At 37.0% G+C, this 15,222-nt stretch overlaps 1 protein-coding gene across 5 annotated transcripts; it reads left to right on the forward strand.

Annotated features, from left to right (window-relative positions):
• Nucleotides 1–756: 756 nt before the first annotated feature.
• On the forward strand, nucleotides 757–15,128 carry phf20l1 (PHD finger protein 20 like 1). Of its 5 annotated transcripts, none has more exons than XM_073847217.1 (25): nucleotides 757–847; nucleotides 962–1,048; nucleotides 1,800–1,945; nucleotides 3,951–4,119; nucleotides 4,337–4,432; nucleotides 5,261–5,345; nucleotides 5,556–5,644; nucleotides 6,025–6,199; nucleotides 6,324–6,455; nucleotides 6,745–6,809; nucleotides 6,895–7,120; nucleotides 7,219–7,362; nucleotides 8,630–8,812; nucleotides 9,040–9,099; nucleotides 9,628–9,918; nucleotides 10,014–10,196; nucleotides 10,275–10,331; nucleotides 10,418–10,519; nucleotides 11,359–11,499; nucleotides 11,627–11,811; nucleotides 11,986–12,085; nucleotides 12,259–12,454; nucleotides 13,050–13,293; nucleotides 13,371–13,536; nucleotides 13,749–15,128. In XM_073847217.1, exons 3-25 carry the CDS (start codon nucleotides 1,863–1,865, stop codon nucleotides 13,889–13,891), a joined length of 3,315 nt encoding a protein of 1,104 aa, XP_073703318.1. In that variant the 5' UTR covers nucleotides 757–847; nucleotides 962–1,048; nucleotides 1,800–1,862; the 3' UTR covers nucleotides 13,892–15,128. The 5 variants fall into 5 exon arrangements, with proteins under 5 accessions (XP_073703318.1, XP_073703320.1, XP_073703321.1 ...); XM_073847219.1 differs by having other exon boundaries at nucleotides 6,327–6,455; XM_073847220.1 differs by having other exon boundaries at nucleotides 6,028–6,199.
• Nucleotides 15,129–15,222: the final 94 nt, after the last annotated feature.

Raw genomic sequence — 15,222 nt, forward strand, 5'->3', positions numbered from 1 at the left:
AAATCGATAATTTGTCCCATACAATGTATTTTTAGCTATTGGCTGGTTTGGCTCTGCAGTGAGCAGTAGGCCTACTTGGGTTTATATGGCTGGTTTTGTGGTGCAGGGTCAAATTTAGCAATTTTTTTTCAACCTTATAGCAGCTTCCATTGAAAATGAGTTGGCACCACCAAACACAACAGCATAAAAATAAATAAAGTACACACTCAAAACTGTTTTGGTAATCCCAACCTGAAACAAATGTTTTCTGTTTTCTTGTAAGACCACAGGTGATTGTTGTTGTTAATTGTTATCCTCTTTTTTTTCTTTCTTTCTTTCTGTGATTGTGACATTCTTAATATATATTCCTGTTTACGCTAAATGTACATGAAAACTGAAAATTTGTCAAAAAAAAAAGTAAAAAAAAAAAAACTGTTTTGGGTTCACCACAACCGCATTTTCTGAATGAGACTGGCATGCATGTTTAACAATAGGCTATATCAGATTTGGCACAATTCATAACTCACTAGCTCCATCTCAGTTCATGTATATACTTTGATTCAAAGAATACTTTGATTGCACATTCACACAACAGAAAATCTAGCACAAAAACGACATTTAACACTATAACAGAGACGATCAATGACAAGCTGAAAGTAAATGGGCTCTGTCCCTTTTACAACAAAACAAACAAAACACAAAGCGTCTGATTACAGGTCACGTGTCAGTCTGCAGTGCTCGTGCCTTCAGGCATTTTGTGCGTCGCGTGCGTGCGCGCGCACGTCCAGTTTGGGTAAAAGTAACTGAGCTGGAATGAATACAATACACTGTAGGAATTAATTGATATTCTCTCAATGAATTTGCAAAGGTAAATCTATATGTCACGCGTACAGCGGTCATCAGAAAGCAACTGTCATTCTTCGAGTCGTTTTAACCAAGATAAAAACTGGCCTGTCATTTTTTCTCTCTTTTTTGCACATAGTTTTATCCCCTCGGAACGGTTTAGCTAGTCAGCTGGTACAACATTAGCTGCTTGGCTAGCTCTGCTGTGCTAACTGGACAATGAAAGGTTTGACTTGAAGTTTCTTCTTTAAAACGATGAGGTGGATTATTTATGCTCACGGGTTTAGTAGCTCTGTAAGGAAAGACGTGACAGTTATATTGATACTGCAGGAAATTTGAGAAACTCGTTAGCCAGTACCTAGCATTAGCTAGCTATGATAATCCAATGAAAAGAGCCAGCTACCATCTCTTCATATTTTTATGTTTTTCACTTTTAAGTTCTAACGTTAAGAATTTTAGAAGGTTAAGCTTTCCTTACAGTGTAGCTAGTTTTGAACGTAAGTTAGCGATTGAATTTGTGCGCTAGTCTGTCATAAATGGAGTAACTTACAGTAGCTGGTTAGCTCAGCTAGCCACTGTCCTGTCTAAACGCCTTTACTTAAACTTTCATGTATGTACTTGGTTTTTCTGTTGTTTGCATGTAATAGTGCTACTTTGTGACACGCTGAAGTGTGCAAACGTTAGAAAAATCTTAATGTGCCCGATAGGGGAGTACTAGAATACAGTAGGTTGATCAAAGGCCTTGTTTAGGGTGCATTTTGCAAGCTGGTGAAGTAGTTAAGCATATGTTCCTTAGTCAGCTTGAATGAAACCATGCATGTTTATTGGTTTATTTATTACAAATTACCCATTAAACTGAAATGCATGCTTAAAGAGTCAAATGTTTGTCTGTTTTAATATAAAGTTGGTATAACTGTGAAGCATTTGTTTATGCAAAATAGTTCATAGACTCATAAATTATTTCTTTATATTCATAGGTCCGTCCACAGGGCGAGAGAGCATTTGTGTCTTGAGAAAGACCTGGTAAGAATACACTCAAAATGAGCAAGAAACCTCCAAATCGACCAGGGATCACTTTTGAGGTTGGTGCCAGGGTCGAGGCCCAGGACTACCTGCAAAAATGGTATGAATTCATTTAAAGCTCCATTTATAAAACAGAGCAACCTCAGCTGCAGGCATATTGTCTTAAATCAGGAGTTTTTCTGCTGTCTTCTAACTGTGGCTTCAAGTTTATCAGTTTTTATTCATATGTTCTGTTAGGGCTGGGCGATTAATCGAAAAGTAATCGAAATCGACATTCAGAACCTATAACCGATCAAATTTTTCCAGGACGATTATTTCGATTACTTTCCCTTTAAAAACACCGAGGCGCCAGAGTTCACAGAGGGGGGCGCGGGAGCTGAAATGCTTAGAGATAGAGACCTGTGCATGACAGATTTTTCAGTCAGCACGGAATATGTTATCTCGTCCCACTCCTGCCCGTGAGATTCATGTTTTGTCCCTCTCCCGCCTGCAAAAGCCTGCATTGTGGTTACCTATACATATTTTTTGAGTACATCGATCTTATTCTCAACAGAAAAGCAAGCATCGGCTGCTGCGTGCATGCATGGCAGAATGCGAGCAAACAATGCTCCCTGCCTATCTCAGTTCATCGCGATCTCATACAACTCTTATAACACAATGAATATTTGCACAATGAATATTTAACAGTGTCTACACTTCGTGTGTTGCAATGAGTGGATTCGTGCGCACGCAATATTAAGCAGTGCACAAGAACTTTCGGTGAGTGGATTCTTGCATTCCAGAAACTACCTATTCTTGCACCTGTTAATCATTTTGAAGTTATATTAGTTGTTCGTGTTGCTTTTGTGTAATAGATGAATAACAATTTGTATGTTTTTAGATATTTTATGTTTATATATTTCTATTTTCCGGGAGTCCCTCCAATCATTTTATTCTCCCGCATCCCGCACACACACGAGTTTCTACCCACTCGCGCATCAAGTTTTGTCCCGCGCCGCACTCTGTTTCTGTACAGGTCTCTACTTTGAGGTCAAATAAAGATGTATAAAATGTTTTACTAATAATTTTATATAAAAATGTTTTTAAATCATATGCTTACAATGCCAATATAGGGCAATTAAAAAAAAAATTAAACAAGTGTAATTGACAGCTGTTCTGACGATCCGGCGTTTCAATCTACAAATCACCAACGTTTACCATGGTTTTACTGTAGTAACACTGACAGTAACCATGGCATGGCAGAAAAGTAAAATATTCATATAGAATTTTATTATACTTATAATGTGCTAAATATATTAAAGGAGTAATGGAATATAATAACAATATATATATTTTTTGTAAGTCATTACAGTTGTTTGTTGTACATTTGTAATTATACTGAATGTCTTCAGGATGCTGTTTTTCATTACAAATTCTTTACCGTGGTAGTGGTAATCTACAAATGTATGCAAATGTATGAAAGATGAAGCTGTTGTTATTTTTACAGATACTCACAGAAACAGAAGCTGTCAACTCTGTTACTGTCAAATGTGCATTTCTAAAATCTAAAACTTGTGATATATATGCATACATACATACATACAAGAGTAATTTTATTAAGAAGAGATACTGCTTATTTTCATTGAAACATTGAAAATAATTTATTTTGTTTCCAAAAGTGCAAGTTATTTATTTTCACTAATTTAAGAAAAATGTGACTGTTCGTTTTAAGCAATGTGTACTTTAATTTCAGTTGTTCAACACTGATGTTCAATAAATAATCGTAGATAGTTGATAGTGTGTGTTTCCTTCAATTATTTTAAAATCAAGTAATGCACCCTTCATTCAAAAATCTCTCACTTGTAATATGTGAGCATATTTACTGTACAAAACTTGTCAGTGAACTATGAGGGCAAAAAAAAAAAAAATATATATATATATATAATTAAATATAATTTTATTAATAAATAAAATAATCGTTCATTAATCGTAATCGAGTTAAAATGTTCAATTAATCGAGATTTTGATTTTAGGCCAAATCGCCCAGCCCTATGTTCTGTGCTTTGTTTTGTTGGTTTTTAAGCTATTCATGTATCCGTGATCCATGTTGAATGTTTTCTTTGCAGGTACCCTTCACGTATCGAAAAGATTGATTACGATGAGGGCAAAATGCTTGTGCATTTTGACCGTTGGAGCCATAGGTACGATGAATGGATTCTCTGGGACAGCAGCAGACTTCGGCCATTAGAGAGAACGGCACTCCGCAAAGAGGGTCTCAAAGAAGAGGAGGTGTCTGTATGTTTGCAATACTTCCTCTTTTCAGATATGTTTAGGATGTCTTGGCAAGCTTGAAAAATGCAGGGAACTTGACTGTTAGAGTGTATGTGTCAAATTAAGCTGCTAAAATAAACTTTATTGACGTTTTCAGCCACTCAAATTAAATAAAAGAAAATCTCATTTGGTAATGAGATGAGTGATTGATTAATTCTTGTCTTACAAACGTTTCTGCCAGGAGAGACTCAGCGAGATGAGAGCATCTCGCCTTCGTGAGCTTCCTGGAAGTACAGAGAGCACAGAGGACCAAAAAGACTTGCCCCAGCAGAGACAAGTACATACCTCAATTGCCCATCTACCTTGATCTGGCTCTCTCAAACTGCTTGTCCCATCATTGTTTGGGTTTTTCCTCCATCTACATAGCCAAAACCTTTTAATGTTTTCTTTTTTTTTGGGGTCGCAAGCAATCATCCATTTAAAAAAAGATACACAGGCCTTTGTGACTTGTATTTAAAGGGGTGTTGTTACACTTACACTACTGTCCAAAAGTTTGGTTTTGGTATGATTTTATAAAGTTTTTGAATGAACTTTCTTATGCTCATCTGTTGTTCAGTCAAAATAAGCAGTAAAAATGGTAATAATATTGTGAAATAATATTAAAAACTGTTTTATATTTTAATATTTCAAATTGTAATCTGTGTTGGCAAAGCTGCTCAAAAATGTTGTCATTTTTTTAGGATTCTTTGTTGAATACAATTTTTTTTATTTGGAAAACATATAAATTCTTTGTAACTATCTAAACCAAAAAATCTTACTGACCCCAAACTTTTGAATTGTGGTGTATATAGAGAAAGCGTTCTTTTCTGATGTATAGATAAAACATCATTAAGAATCTTTGAATACATTTGGGCCTTCTGTGTTCTTGAATTGAATTTTAACTAGTATTTTAACTTAACTGTGTTGTCAAACTACTATAATCAGCTTGGCAAGTGCTACATGAAATAATCAGAGGTTTGCAGTGTGTTCATCACAGTTTGTTCTGCTCTAACCATTCACTTTTACGATCACAGCACATCCCATATCTTGAATACAAGCTTTGTTGAATTTGACTGGCATGTGTTGACTGTAATTAATGTATGTTTTGTTTTTATGTCATCTTTAGGAATTGAGAGATGGTGAGGAGGTGCTTGCCCGGTGGACGGATTGCCGCTACTACCCTGCCAAGATTGAAACTATCAACAAGGAAGGTAAGATCGGTTAAGTGTGACTGTAATGATTCTTTGGTTAAGTGTGACTGTAATGATTGTTCTCAAATGCATAAGAAAAAGTGTACTCAAATGCTATTTTGGAAAGGATAGGATTTAACTGAATGCATCTGCATGTTAAACATAAATTTTAAAATGTATTTGAATCATATCTAAAGGCTCAATGTACTTTCGGTTTTCTTTGTATTTTAGGCACTTACACTGTCCAATTTTATGATGGAGTCATTCGCTGCGTGAAAAGAATCCATATCAAGTCCATGCCAGAGGATGCAAAAGGACAAGTAAGTTTATGAATGTGACCACACAGAGACCTCATCATTTCCTTTTTTTTTAGGTTCTCAATAGATTTGTTTCTCACAGCTTGATCATTTTTGAGCATGCTTTGTGGTTAATTGTATTAGTGTGGCCCTCTATATTATTGTCCTTGACCTCTTCCTCTTTTTCAGAAGGTAAAATGCATGGGGTCAATCCTGAATAATATTTGAAGACAAGCAGCTGGTCCACACAGTTGCGTCTTTGTGCCAGTCAGGCAGCTCAGGGATGCCAAATCACTTTATTCTACCTCCTCAGTTAACTTTTTTGCATGTTAGCCATGGTCAGAGGTGTGTTTGTGACTGGTCCATGTCAGATGTGACTGATAGTGTATTGGTTTGTGTTCAAGCAGGACTGGATCGCTCTGGTGAAGGCTGCTTCAGCTGCAGCCAAGAATAAAGGAGGGAACAGACCACGTACCAGCGCCAACAGCAACAAGGACCGAGAGGACAGGAGAGACCAGCGGTCAGATGAAGAGCTTGACGATAGTGAAGAGGATGATGATAGCGAATCAGATAAACTTGGTATGTGATTTGTTAGGACATTTCTTGCCCAAGGAAGTTCTTGTCATTTGGCTGGAGACTGATCTTAAATCAGCACTTTGTTCATATTGAGCTGCTACATTTGTCTGTTTCCTGCTTTGCGCAGCAGAACTGGACTCAGAAGAGGAGGATAGTAAGCCAGCTGCTGAGGAGCTTGAACCAGCTACGGCAAAGAGGAGGAGCAAAAGACAAGGCAACTTGTGCAGCAGTAAAAGGACGCGTCTCAGCAAGGGGCCAGGTAATCGTCATAGGTCACAGGCCATAAGGGTCAAGCTGAATAAATAAGGTTTCTACTAATGTATGGTTTGTTAAGAGATACAACTATTTGAAAATCTGGAATCTGAGGGTGCCAAAAAATCTAAATATTGAGAAAATCGCCTCTAAAGTTGTCCAAATGAAGTTCTTAGCAATGCATATTACTATTCATAAATTTTGATATAATAATAGTAGAAAATGTACTAAAATTTCTAATTAATAAGTGCATAGTGATTATAATGTTTTGTGTATAATTGTTTTTAATTATCAAGGATGTGCTGACACTGAGTCTGAATGCAAAGCAGAGTCAAAAGAGCTTCCAGTAACATCACAGCAGGTATAGATTAAACTGACATACTGTTATCAACACAATGATCACTTTAGTACACACACTGTGTCATGTTTACTTCTCCACCCATCAGAAAGCGTCAAGTGCAGAGGCTAGTCCAGCTGATGAGAAACCCCAGTCCGCCAGTTGTCCAAAAACCCCAGCATCCGTCTCTAGCCCATCCCTGTGCAAGTCTCGCTCAAGAAGACTCAAACATGACTCAGGAGAGTCCACCACGAGCAGTCAGAACACAACCACAGCCCCCGAACCCAGTCCTTCACCCAGTTCAACACACACCCTCCCAGAAAGCACACACACTGGTAGGTTGGGTTTATGTATTGTCAACTGTCAACAGTTACAACAAACTTTATATTTCATGTTAAATAGTTGTGAAAATAATATGTCTGTTTCTGCGTAGCCTCTAACAGCTCCCCACAGAGAAGGAGACGATCTCAGCGTCTAGCAACCAGCTCTGACCAGGCTTATCCCTCTTCACCACACATGAGAGATTCCAGCACTCAGCCGCCTCCTCCTCCTCCTCCAGATGACTCTCAGAAACCTGGTGAGAGACATAAACTCTCATAAGCAGAGCTTATGGCATAGTAAAGCACTCAATAAAGTACTGTTCTGTATGATTGGGGTCAGTATGATTTTTAGATTTTTTTTTTTAAGGATTAGTTCATGTCATCCAAAATGTTAATGTCTTTCTTAAAAAGAAATAAAGGTTAAACATTCCAGGATTTTTCTCCATATAGTGGACTTCAATGGGAGCCAACGGGTTGAAGGTCCAAACTGCAGTTTCAGTTCAGCTTCAAAGAACTCTACACAATCCCAGTTGAGGAATAAGGGTCTTATGTTGTGAAATGATCTGTAATTTCCTAAAAAAATAAACATAAAAATGTATATACTTTTTAACCAATGCTTTATCAGAGGCCATAAAAAGCAAGAAAAACGTATTTTTTATGGCTTCTGATGAAGCATTGAATAAAAGATTGTTGGAAGTGGTATAAGCCTGGAATATCACTGTGTGCGGATCTTAATTTTTACTAGCTCTGTTTCGTTGGATCTATGCACCAGACTAACATGGTGATTTGATATTGGACATTTGGCGCTGCTCCTCTCCTGTGACTTTGTACTTTTTAACCACAAATGCTTGTTTTGCACTAGCTCAACTTCACATGTTACATAGTCATGTTGGACGTGACATAGACGGAAGTACCGACCAACCTGAAGGGGACGCACATCACAGAGATGAGCATTTGTGGTTAAAAAGGTTTTTTTAATTTAAAAAATATATATATTTTTTAAAAAATGACTGATCGTTTCGCTAGATAAGACCCTTATTCTTTAGCTGGGATTGTGTAGAGCCATTTAAAGTTACATTGAAACTGGAATTAGTACTTTCATCCCATTGAAGAACACTATATAGAGAAAAATCCTTAATTAAAATCCTTAAAATCTTAATTTCTTTTTGGCCGAAGAAAACAAACATGGACGTTGTGGATGATGTGGGTGAGGAAATTAATTTTTTTTTTTTTTTCTGTAAGTGAACTAGTCCTTTAAGAAGTCTCATATGCTGATCAAGATATAAAATATACTTTTTTTTAAATTGAAGTACAGTAAAACTGTAATATTGTTCTATTTTAATATATTAAGCTATTTAATTATTTGATGGCAAAGCTGAATTTTCAGCAACCCTTAGTCCAGTCTTCAGTGTCACGTGATCCTTTAGAAACCATTCTTATATGCTGATTTGGTGCTCAAGAAATAGGGTTGCATGATTATTAATACCGGATCTGTATAAATGATGCATGTTATTTTTTGTTTAGTTGAAGACAGCAGCACTGCAGTTAAAACAGAAGCTCCTCCACAAAAGCCAGCTTCAGGAAGCCCATCCACAGCTCCTCCCACTAGCATTGCTCAGTCACCAATCACTGAGAAGGACAAGATGACTGACGTGCTGTCTAGTAATCAAACAACTCTTGAAGGGAACTCGCCTTCTGTAGTGACAAGTAGGTTGGCCGTGTAACCATAGAACTGAATGCCTTTGCTATGCTTCTCCATGAACCTTTTGAAGGACATGTTGTGTATTATTGATATAGTAAACAGTAAAGTCACATACCAGGATATATAGAAAATATCAACAATAGATTGAGTAATGATAATAGCTGTAATGGTGTTGCTGATTGGCTTTTGTGATATGTAAATACTATGTATTATCTGCTTATTTTATGTTCAGCTGCAGTTCAGAAAGTTCCTTCCAGGACTCCTAAAGCCAACAAACACGCCAGAGAGCCAAGTATGAATCATCACCTGGGTTCCACTCACTTTAATGGCTATATGTGACCCTGGACCACAAAATCAGTCTTAAGTCGCTGGGGTATATTTGTAGCAATAGCCAAAAATACTTTGAATGGGTCAAAATTATTGATTTTTCTTTTATGCCAAAAATCATTAGGAAATTATGTAAAGATCATGTTCCATGAAGATTTTTTGTAAAATTCCTACTGTAAATACATCAAAATGTAATTTTTGATTAGTTATATGCATTGTTAAGAACTTAATTTGGACAACTTTAAAGGTGATTTTCTCATTATTTTGATTTTTTTGCAACCTCAGATTCCAGATTTTCAAATAGATGTATCTCGGCCAAATATTGTCCTACCCTAACAAACCATACATCAATAGAAAGCTTATTTATTGAGATTTCATATGATGTATACATCTCAGTTTTGTAAAATTTAACCTTATGACTGGTTTTGTAGTCCAGTGTCACATATATTAATTTATAGTAGTATCTAACAAATGCTTTCTCCTTCCTTTTCAGTTATTAACACCAGAAAGTCTGATGACCCCACTGCTCCCAATGAGTGTTTAATAGACCTGGACCATAATAAATTTAAGTGTAAAGTCCCTGGCTGCTCTAAAGCATTCCGGAAAGCAAAGCTGCTGGACTATCACCTGAAGTACTATCATAACACTGAGAAAGAAATGGACAGCGAGGTCTGCTCACCAGAGAGGGTGGGCCGCAGCAGGGCCACGTCTGCTTCCATGCCTACAAGCACCTTGTCAGATATACCAGATAACAAGAGACGCAGGACCGTCTCTACTTCTTCCTGTAGGTTGTTATTTGTCAGGGTCATTTCAATGGCTATTAAATTAAGTTACACAATAAAACCGTTCTCTAATTCAGTTCTTTGTTTTGGGTCTTAGCTCTGTCCTCTCAGGGCTTCATGCTTCAAATGGACAGCTCTGGCTGTGTAAGGCCTCCTAAGTTCTGTAAGAAGAAACGTTCTTCGGCCTCTGTCAGTTCAGACAGTACAGAGGTCTCCCTACCACCTCCCACCTTTGATAATCTTCATGACAAGATTATCAAAAAGGAAAAGCACCTAGACGGTGAGCTATTTCTGTGGAGCTCTTGCTTTTTTCATTTTATTTAACCTTTTATCTTATGGATGTTTATTTTGTCTTTAGGGCTTTGTATAAAGACAGAACGGAAATTCAAACTGGAGGATAAATGTCAGTTGTTTGGTGAGTTGACTCAACTTTTTCCTCAGTTTCACAATGTTAAACCACAAAGTTTTTAATCAAATCTTGTATTTCTTTCTCTGCTGTAGTGAAAAAGAGGGATAAAGACAGAAGGGACAGGAAAGAGAAGGACCTTTTCCGAATTAAACAGAAGAAAAAGAAAAAAAAGAAGAAGAAATCAAAACTGCTCTGTAAGTTTCAGAGGTCTTTTTACTTAAAATGTTTAAAAGTACTTAAAATCTGTGAGATAAAAATGACTAGAGTCTTTTAAAATGTATTCAGTTTAACTTTGTCTTAAATTGCCTCGTTTCGGCTATCATAAGGGTGGGCGATATGACCATAATCTTCACGATAGAAGTAATTTTATTTCATGGTAACCATATATATCAGGAAATAGTTGTTTTTGCTTTAAGGTCTTTATGAAAAATCAACATTTGCAATACCATACTTTTATAGTTCTTTGTCACCAGTGTTATAGGAGTAGTTCACTTCCAGAACAAAAAATTACAGATAAATGTACTCACCCCATTGTTATCCAAGATGTTCATGCCTTTCTTCAGTTGTAAAGAAATTGTTTTTTGAGGAAAACTTTTCAGGATTTCTCTTCATATAGTAAACTTGAAAGTTGCCTGTGAGTTTGAACGTCCAAAATGCAGTTTAAATTCAGCTTCAAAGGGCTCTAAACAATCCCACCCGAGGAATAAGGGTCTTATCTAGAGAATCAGTCAATTTCTAAAAACAAATGAACATTTATATACTTTTTAATCTCAAATGCTTGTCTTGTCTAGCTCTGCCAAGCGCATGCATACTGTGTCCTTTCGCTCTTTGATTGCTCTTCAGCTTTAAATCTCTTGTTTTTAAACCCCAATGCTAACTGCGATAGTTCAAAATCTACCGGTTGACAAATTTCTACCAGTTAATCGTGTCTATCAGTATATTGCCCACCCCTACTATTTCAGTCCATAATGAGTTGCTTGAAATGTTCCCGTAAGAAATGAGAGGCTCATATTGTTCTTACATTTGTGCTAAGGTTACTCAGACCTGGATGAGATGTCGTTGGCTTATTTGGATCGACCGTCTTCCCCAATACATCGTTCTTCCTCTAGTGCCTTCAAGCACAGCACCTTCCAATACCCTCGTGCCATACTTTCCGTCGACCTCACCGGGGAGAGTAAGTATCTCACTTATTTACAGCTTTTTGTAGGTACTTTTAAATAGCGATATAATTTTAGCTGTACCTTCCAGCAATTAAATTTAATGCTAAGCCTCAATTCATGTTCTGCTTTCTTTTCCCTTAGACCTGTCAGACATCGACTTCCTGGAAGACTCGACCACTGAGAGTTTGCTGTTTAGTGGAGATGAGTATAACCAGGATCTAGACTCGATCACTATGGAGGACTTCCAGGATGAGGATGATGATGGTGCTGATGAAATTGTTCGCTGCATCTGTGAGATGGACGAAGAAAACGGCTTCATGATTCAGGTAGGATTATGTTTATGCAATCTGATAAACTTGGAAAGTAGTTTATATTCTGTCTGTAAACACAGTTTCATGCAAGAAACATCTTACCTAAGTACCTTTTTTGGTGTTTTTGTTCTAAATCTGTTGTCTGTAAAATTGCAAATAATTTCTGATAATATATCTCTGTTTGTACAGTGTGAGGAGTGTATGTGCTGGCAGCACAGTGTGTGTATGGGGCTTTTGGAGGACAGCATCCCTGATCACTACATATGTTACATATGCAGAGACCCTCCAGGTAACAATCCTGTTCAACAATACAAAGACAAAGATTTTGTAGCTTTATCTTCAACTGTATCCATCTTAATAAAGATGTCAAATGTTTGTTTGTTAAATGGAAAATTAAATATAAAACTGAAATTTCTCCAGGGTTGTAACTGAACTATGTACTTTTTTTTTTTTTTTTTTCAGGTCAGAGGTGGAGTGCTAAATACCGGCATGATAAAGACTGGCTACAGAAGGGCCACATGTATGGCCTGTCCTTCCTCACAGAGAACTACTCGCATCAGAACGCCAAGAAGATCGTGTCCACTCACCAGCTGCTGGCCGATGTTTACAGTGTTAAAAACTTGCTCCATGGCCTTCAGCTAAAAATGGATATTTTACAGTAAGAGACACTTTGCCTTTTCACAAGGCTACCAAATTCTTTAAATTAGGTGACATAATGGGGAAAAAAAATCACTGCCATAAAAATTATTATATCTTACATATGAAGAAATATTATCATAATATTTTTGGCCTTATTGCTAGTTTTTCAGGCCTGTTTTCTAAAGATGTCATTTTAAAGGATTAGTTCACTTCCAGAATAAAATGCTTGAATGTATTGAATGCACATGCACACAAAAAAAAAGCATATATTTTTATTGTTGTAGCAAATGACCGATCATTTTGCTAGAAAAGACCCTATATTCATTGGCTGCGATCATGTAGATCCCCTTAAAACTGCAATTTGGACCTTCAAACTTTTGGCCACCATTGAAGTCCAATATATGGACAAAAATCCTGAAATGTTTTCCTCAAAAAAAAACAAAATTTTTGGAAATAAATAAAGCAAGACATCAACATCTTGGATGACATGGGGGTGAGTAAATTATCAGGGATTTTCATTCTGGAAGTGAACTAATCCTTTAAATTAATCTTATAATATACAACTGTAGAGGATAAGATGCAGGCGCAATAATACTCTTCTAACATTTTCTCAGGAACAAACATAATCCAAGTTTGCACTTGTGGGCCCGCTCTTGGGTAAACTCTGATGAGGACCAGCCTATGGGTGGTGTTCCAGACTGCCTACATTTCAAAGAGCACCTCAACCAGAACTCAAACCCTGAAACTTATATTACCAGTGAGCACAGCTACCAGAAACCTCCCGGTACAGGCCTCGAACACACAAGGGATGAGCACGGAATGCAAACAGCCTCTCAGTTTAACCGAAAGGAAGAAGAGGTAACCAAGGGACAGTTAAAAGTATTTGTGTGAAAGGATACAGAGTTTGAAATCAGTGCTGTTTATGGTTTGTGCAGGTGAGCAGTGCCATTGCTCTGTCTGGCTGTGTGAATGACAGCAGTCTGGGCTCCATGGAGCAGGCCAGGAACTGTCTGCAGTGGCAGATGAACCTGCTTACGCACATAGAGGATATTCAGAACCAGCTGTCTGGCCGTATGGACCTCATCGAGAAAGAGCTTGATGGTAAGGGGAAGTACTATTATCGAGTCAAACCTATATTTATCGCTACATAACCAGAGCTGGTTGAATTTGTTTCTGTGGTGTCACTGAAGAATGCTTAAGTTTTAACCAGAAGTCTTTTGCTTAGTTTTGCTATAAAAATCACTCAAGCAGCTCTTTGTGATACCTATGGTGTTTAACTAAAGCTTCATTCTCTTTCTCCCATCTCTATAAAGTGCTAGAGAGTTGGTTGGACTTCACAGGAGAATTGGAGCCCCCTGATCCCCTGGCCCGACTCCCACAGCTCAAGTGCCGCATCAAACAGCTTCTGACGGACCTAGGAAAAGTGCAGCAGATGAGCACACTTTGCTCTGTGTGATACACACATTATAGTGTGTTCTGAGCTTCTAACAAAACCTCTCGTTTCTTCGCACACAACTACGTGTTTGAGAAGGTTTATACAACACCATTCTCTTGTTCAGTAGATGTGCACTTCATGAAGTAAAACTGTGTGGCCATCACCAAGTATGAGATGAGGAAAATTCACACTTAATGTGTGAAACAGGAAGATGTCAGTTTGTTCATGCTGAGTCTAAACAAACATATCTGCTTAAAGAAGATTTTGCTCTTCAGAATAGGAAGAGCTCACTCTAGCAGATTAATTCTTTCACATGTTAACAGAAGGGATTGTTATCTGTTTTATTAAAAATCTGAAGAGGTCATGGCACCACACATACATTTAGGTTTTAACTTCTTTTTTTTTTTTGCATCAGTTAGACCCCCAAAGCAAATCCAGTCTGTGTTTCCACTCTGTGAGCTTAAGGAAATATGAACTTGACTAAAATGGGTCACTGATAACAGACTGTTTAAGAGTTCATTAGTGTTTGAGGAAATAAATCTGGTTATAAAGGTTTTCGCCACTTAAAAAGACACTTTAAAGTGCCAAGAAAACAGACCACTGTGGTCTGTTTCTTTTTCCCACACACGCACAGTTCAGGATTGACAAGTTTTTGAAATGGATGTTGCATTTTAGACCAGGATTGGACTAATTTGTGGTCTGATACACTGGCACTAAAGCTTCACAATGCCAACTCATTAGACCAACACCTATCTAGATAGTTTTCATACAACAACTCATCTAATACTTTAGCATGTTTCTCTACAGTCTTGATGGATGCTGTAGCGATTCACAGGAAAACAAGCTACTCTAACTTTATCCAGGATGTCCAGAGATAGGTGACTCGTCTCACTAAGGTCTGTTTATCATGTTGATACTTTTGAGAGTTGCTACCGTGAAGTAAGCTAATCCTGAGATGGATGTAAATGCATATAATCCATTTAGTTTTTTTTTTTTTTGTCGAAAAATGTATATACAGTTTTTATAACTGTAAGGAAAAACAACAACAACAAAAACAAACTAAGGCATAAGAGAATAATACTTGAAAATGCCTGTTTAATCTCAATTTCTATTAATCTGTACAAAGAGTGTTTTAGAATTTAGATTTAAAACTTGAAGTTTCTTTTGATGAGAGATACCAGCTGTACATTTAAAGAGTTTATTTAAAGACCTGATGTAATTATCTGTATGTACAACTTCATTAAAAAAATATTCTCAACATTTTTTGATTATGGTCATCTTTTACACTTCCATTATGCAATAATGCATTATTTCTTTAAATGTTTCTACAAAGTATTTTTTTTTTCTACTAC

The sequence above is a fragment of the Garra rufa genome, chromosome 9, assembly GCF_049309525.1.
Source record: "Garra rufa chromosome 9, GarRuf1.0, whole genome shotgun sequence".
In the NCBI taxonomy this organism is placed as follows: domain Eukaryota; kingdom Metazoa; phylum Chordata; class Actinopteri; order Cypriniformes; family Cyprinidae; genus Garra; species Garra rufa.

Bases quoted from the DNA above. Each gene is read 5' to 3' on its own strand.
- phf20l1 (XM_073847217.1), top strand. From the start codon at position 1,863: ATGAGCAAGAAACCTCCAAATCGACCAGGGATCACTTTTGAGGTTGGT. The intron at 10,197-10,274 runs GTGAGCTATTTC...TTTTGTCTTTAG, and splicing joins AAAGGAAAAGCACCTAGACG to GGCTTTGTATAAAGACAGAA. The intron at 11,812-11,985 runs GTAGGATTATGT...CTGTTTGTACAG, and splicing joins AAAACGGCTTCATGATTCAG to TGTGAGGAGTGTATGTGCTG.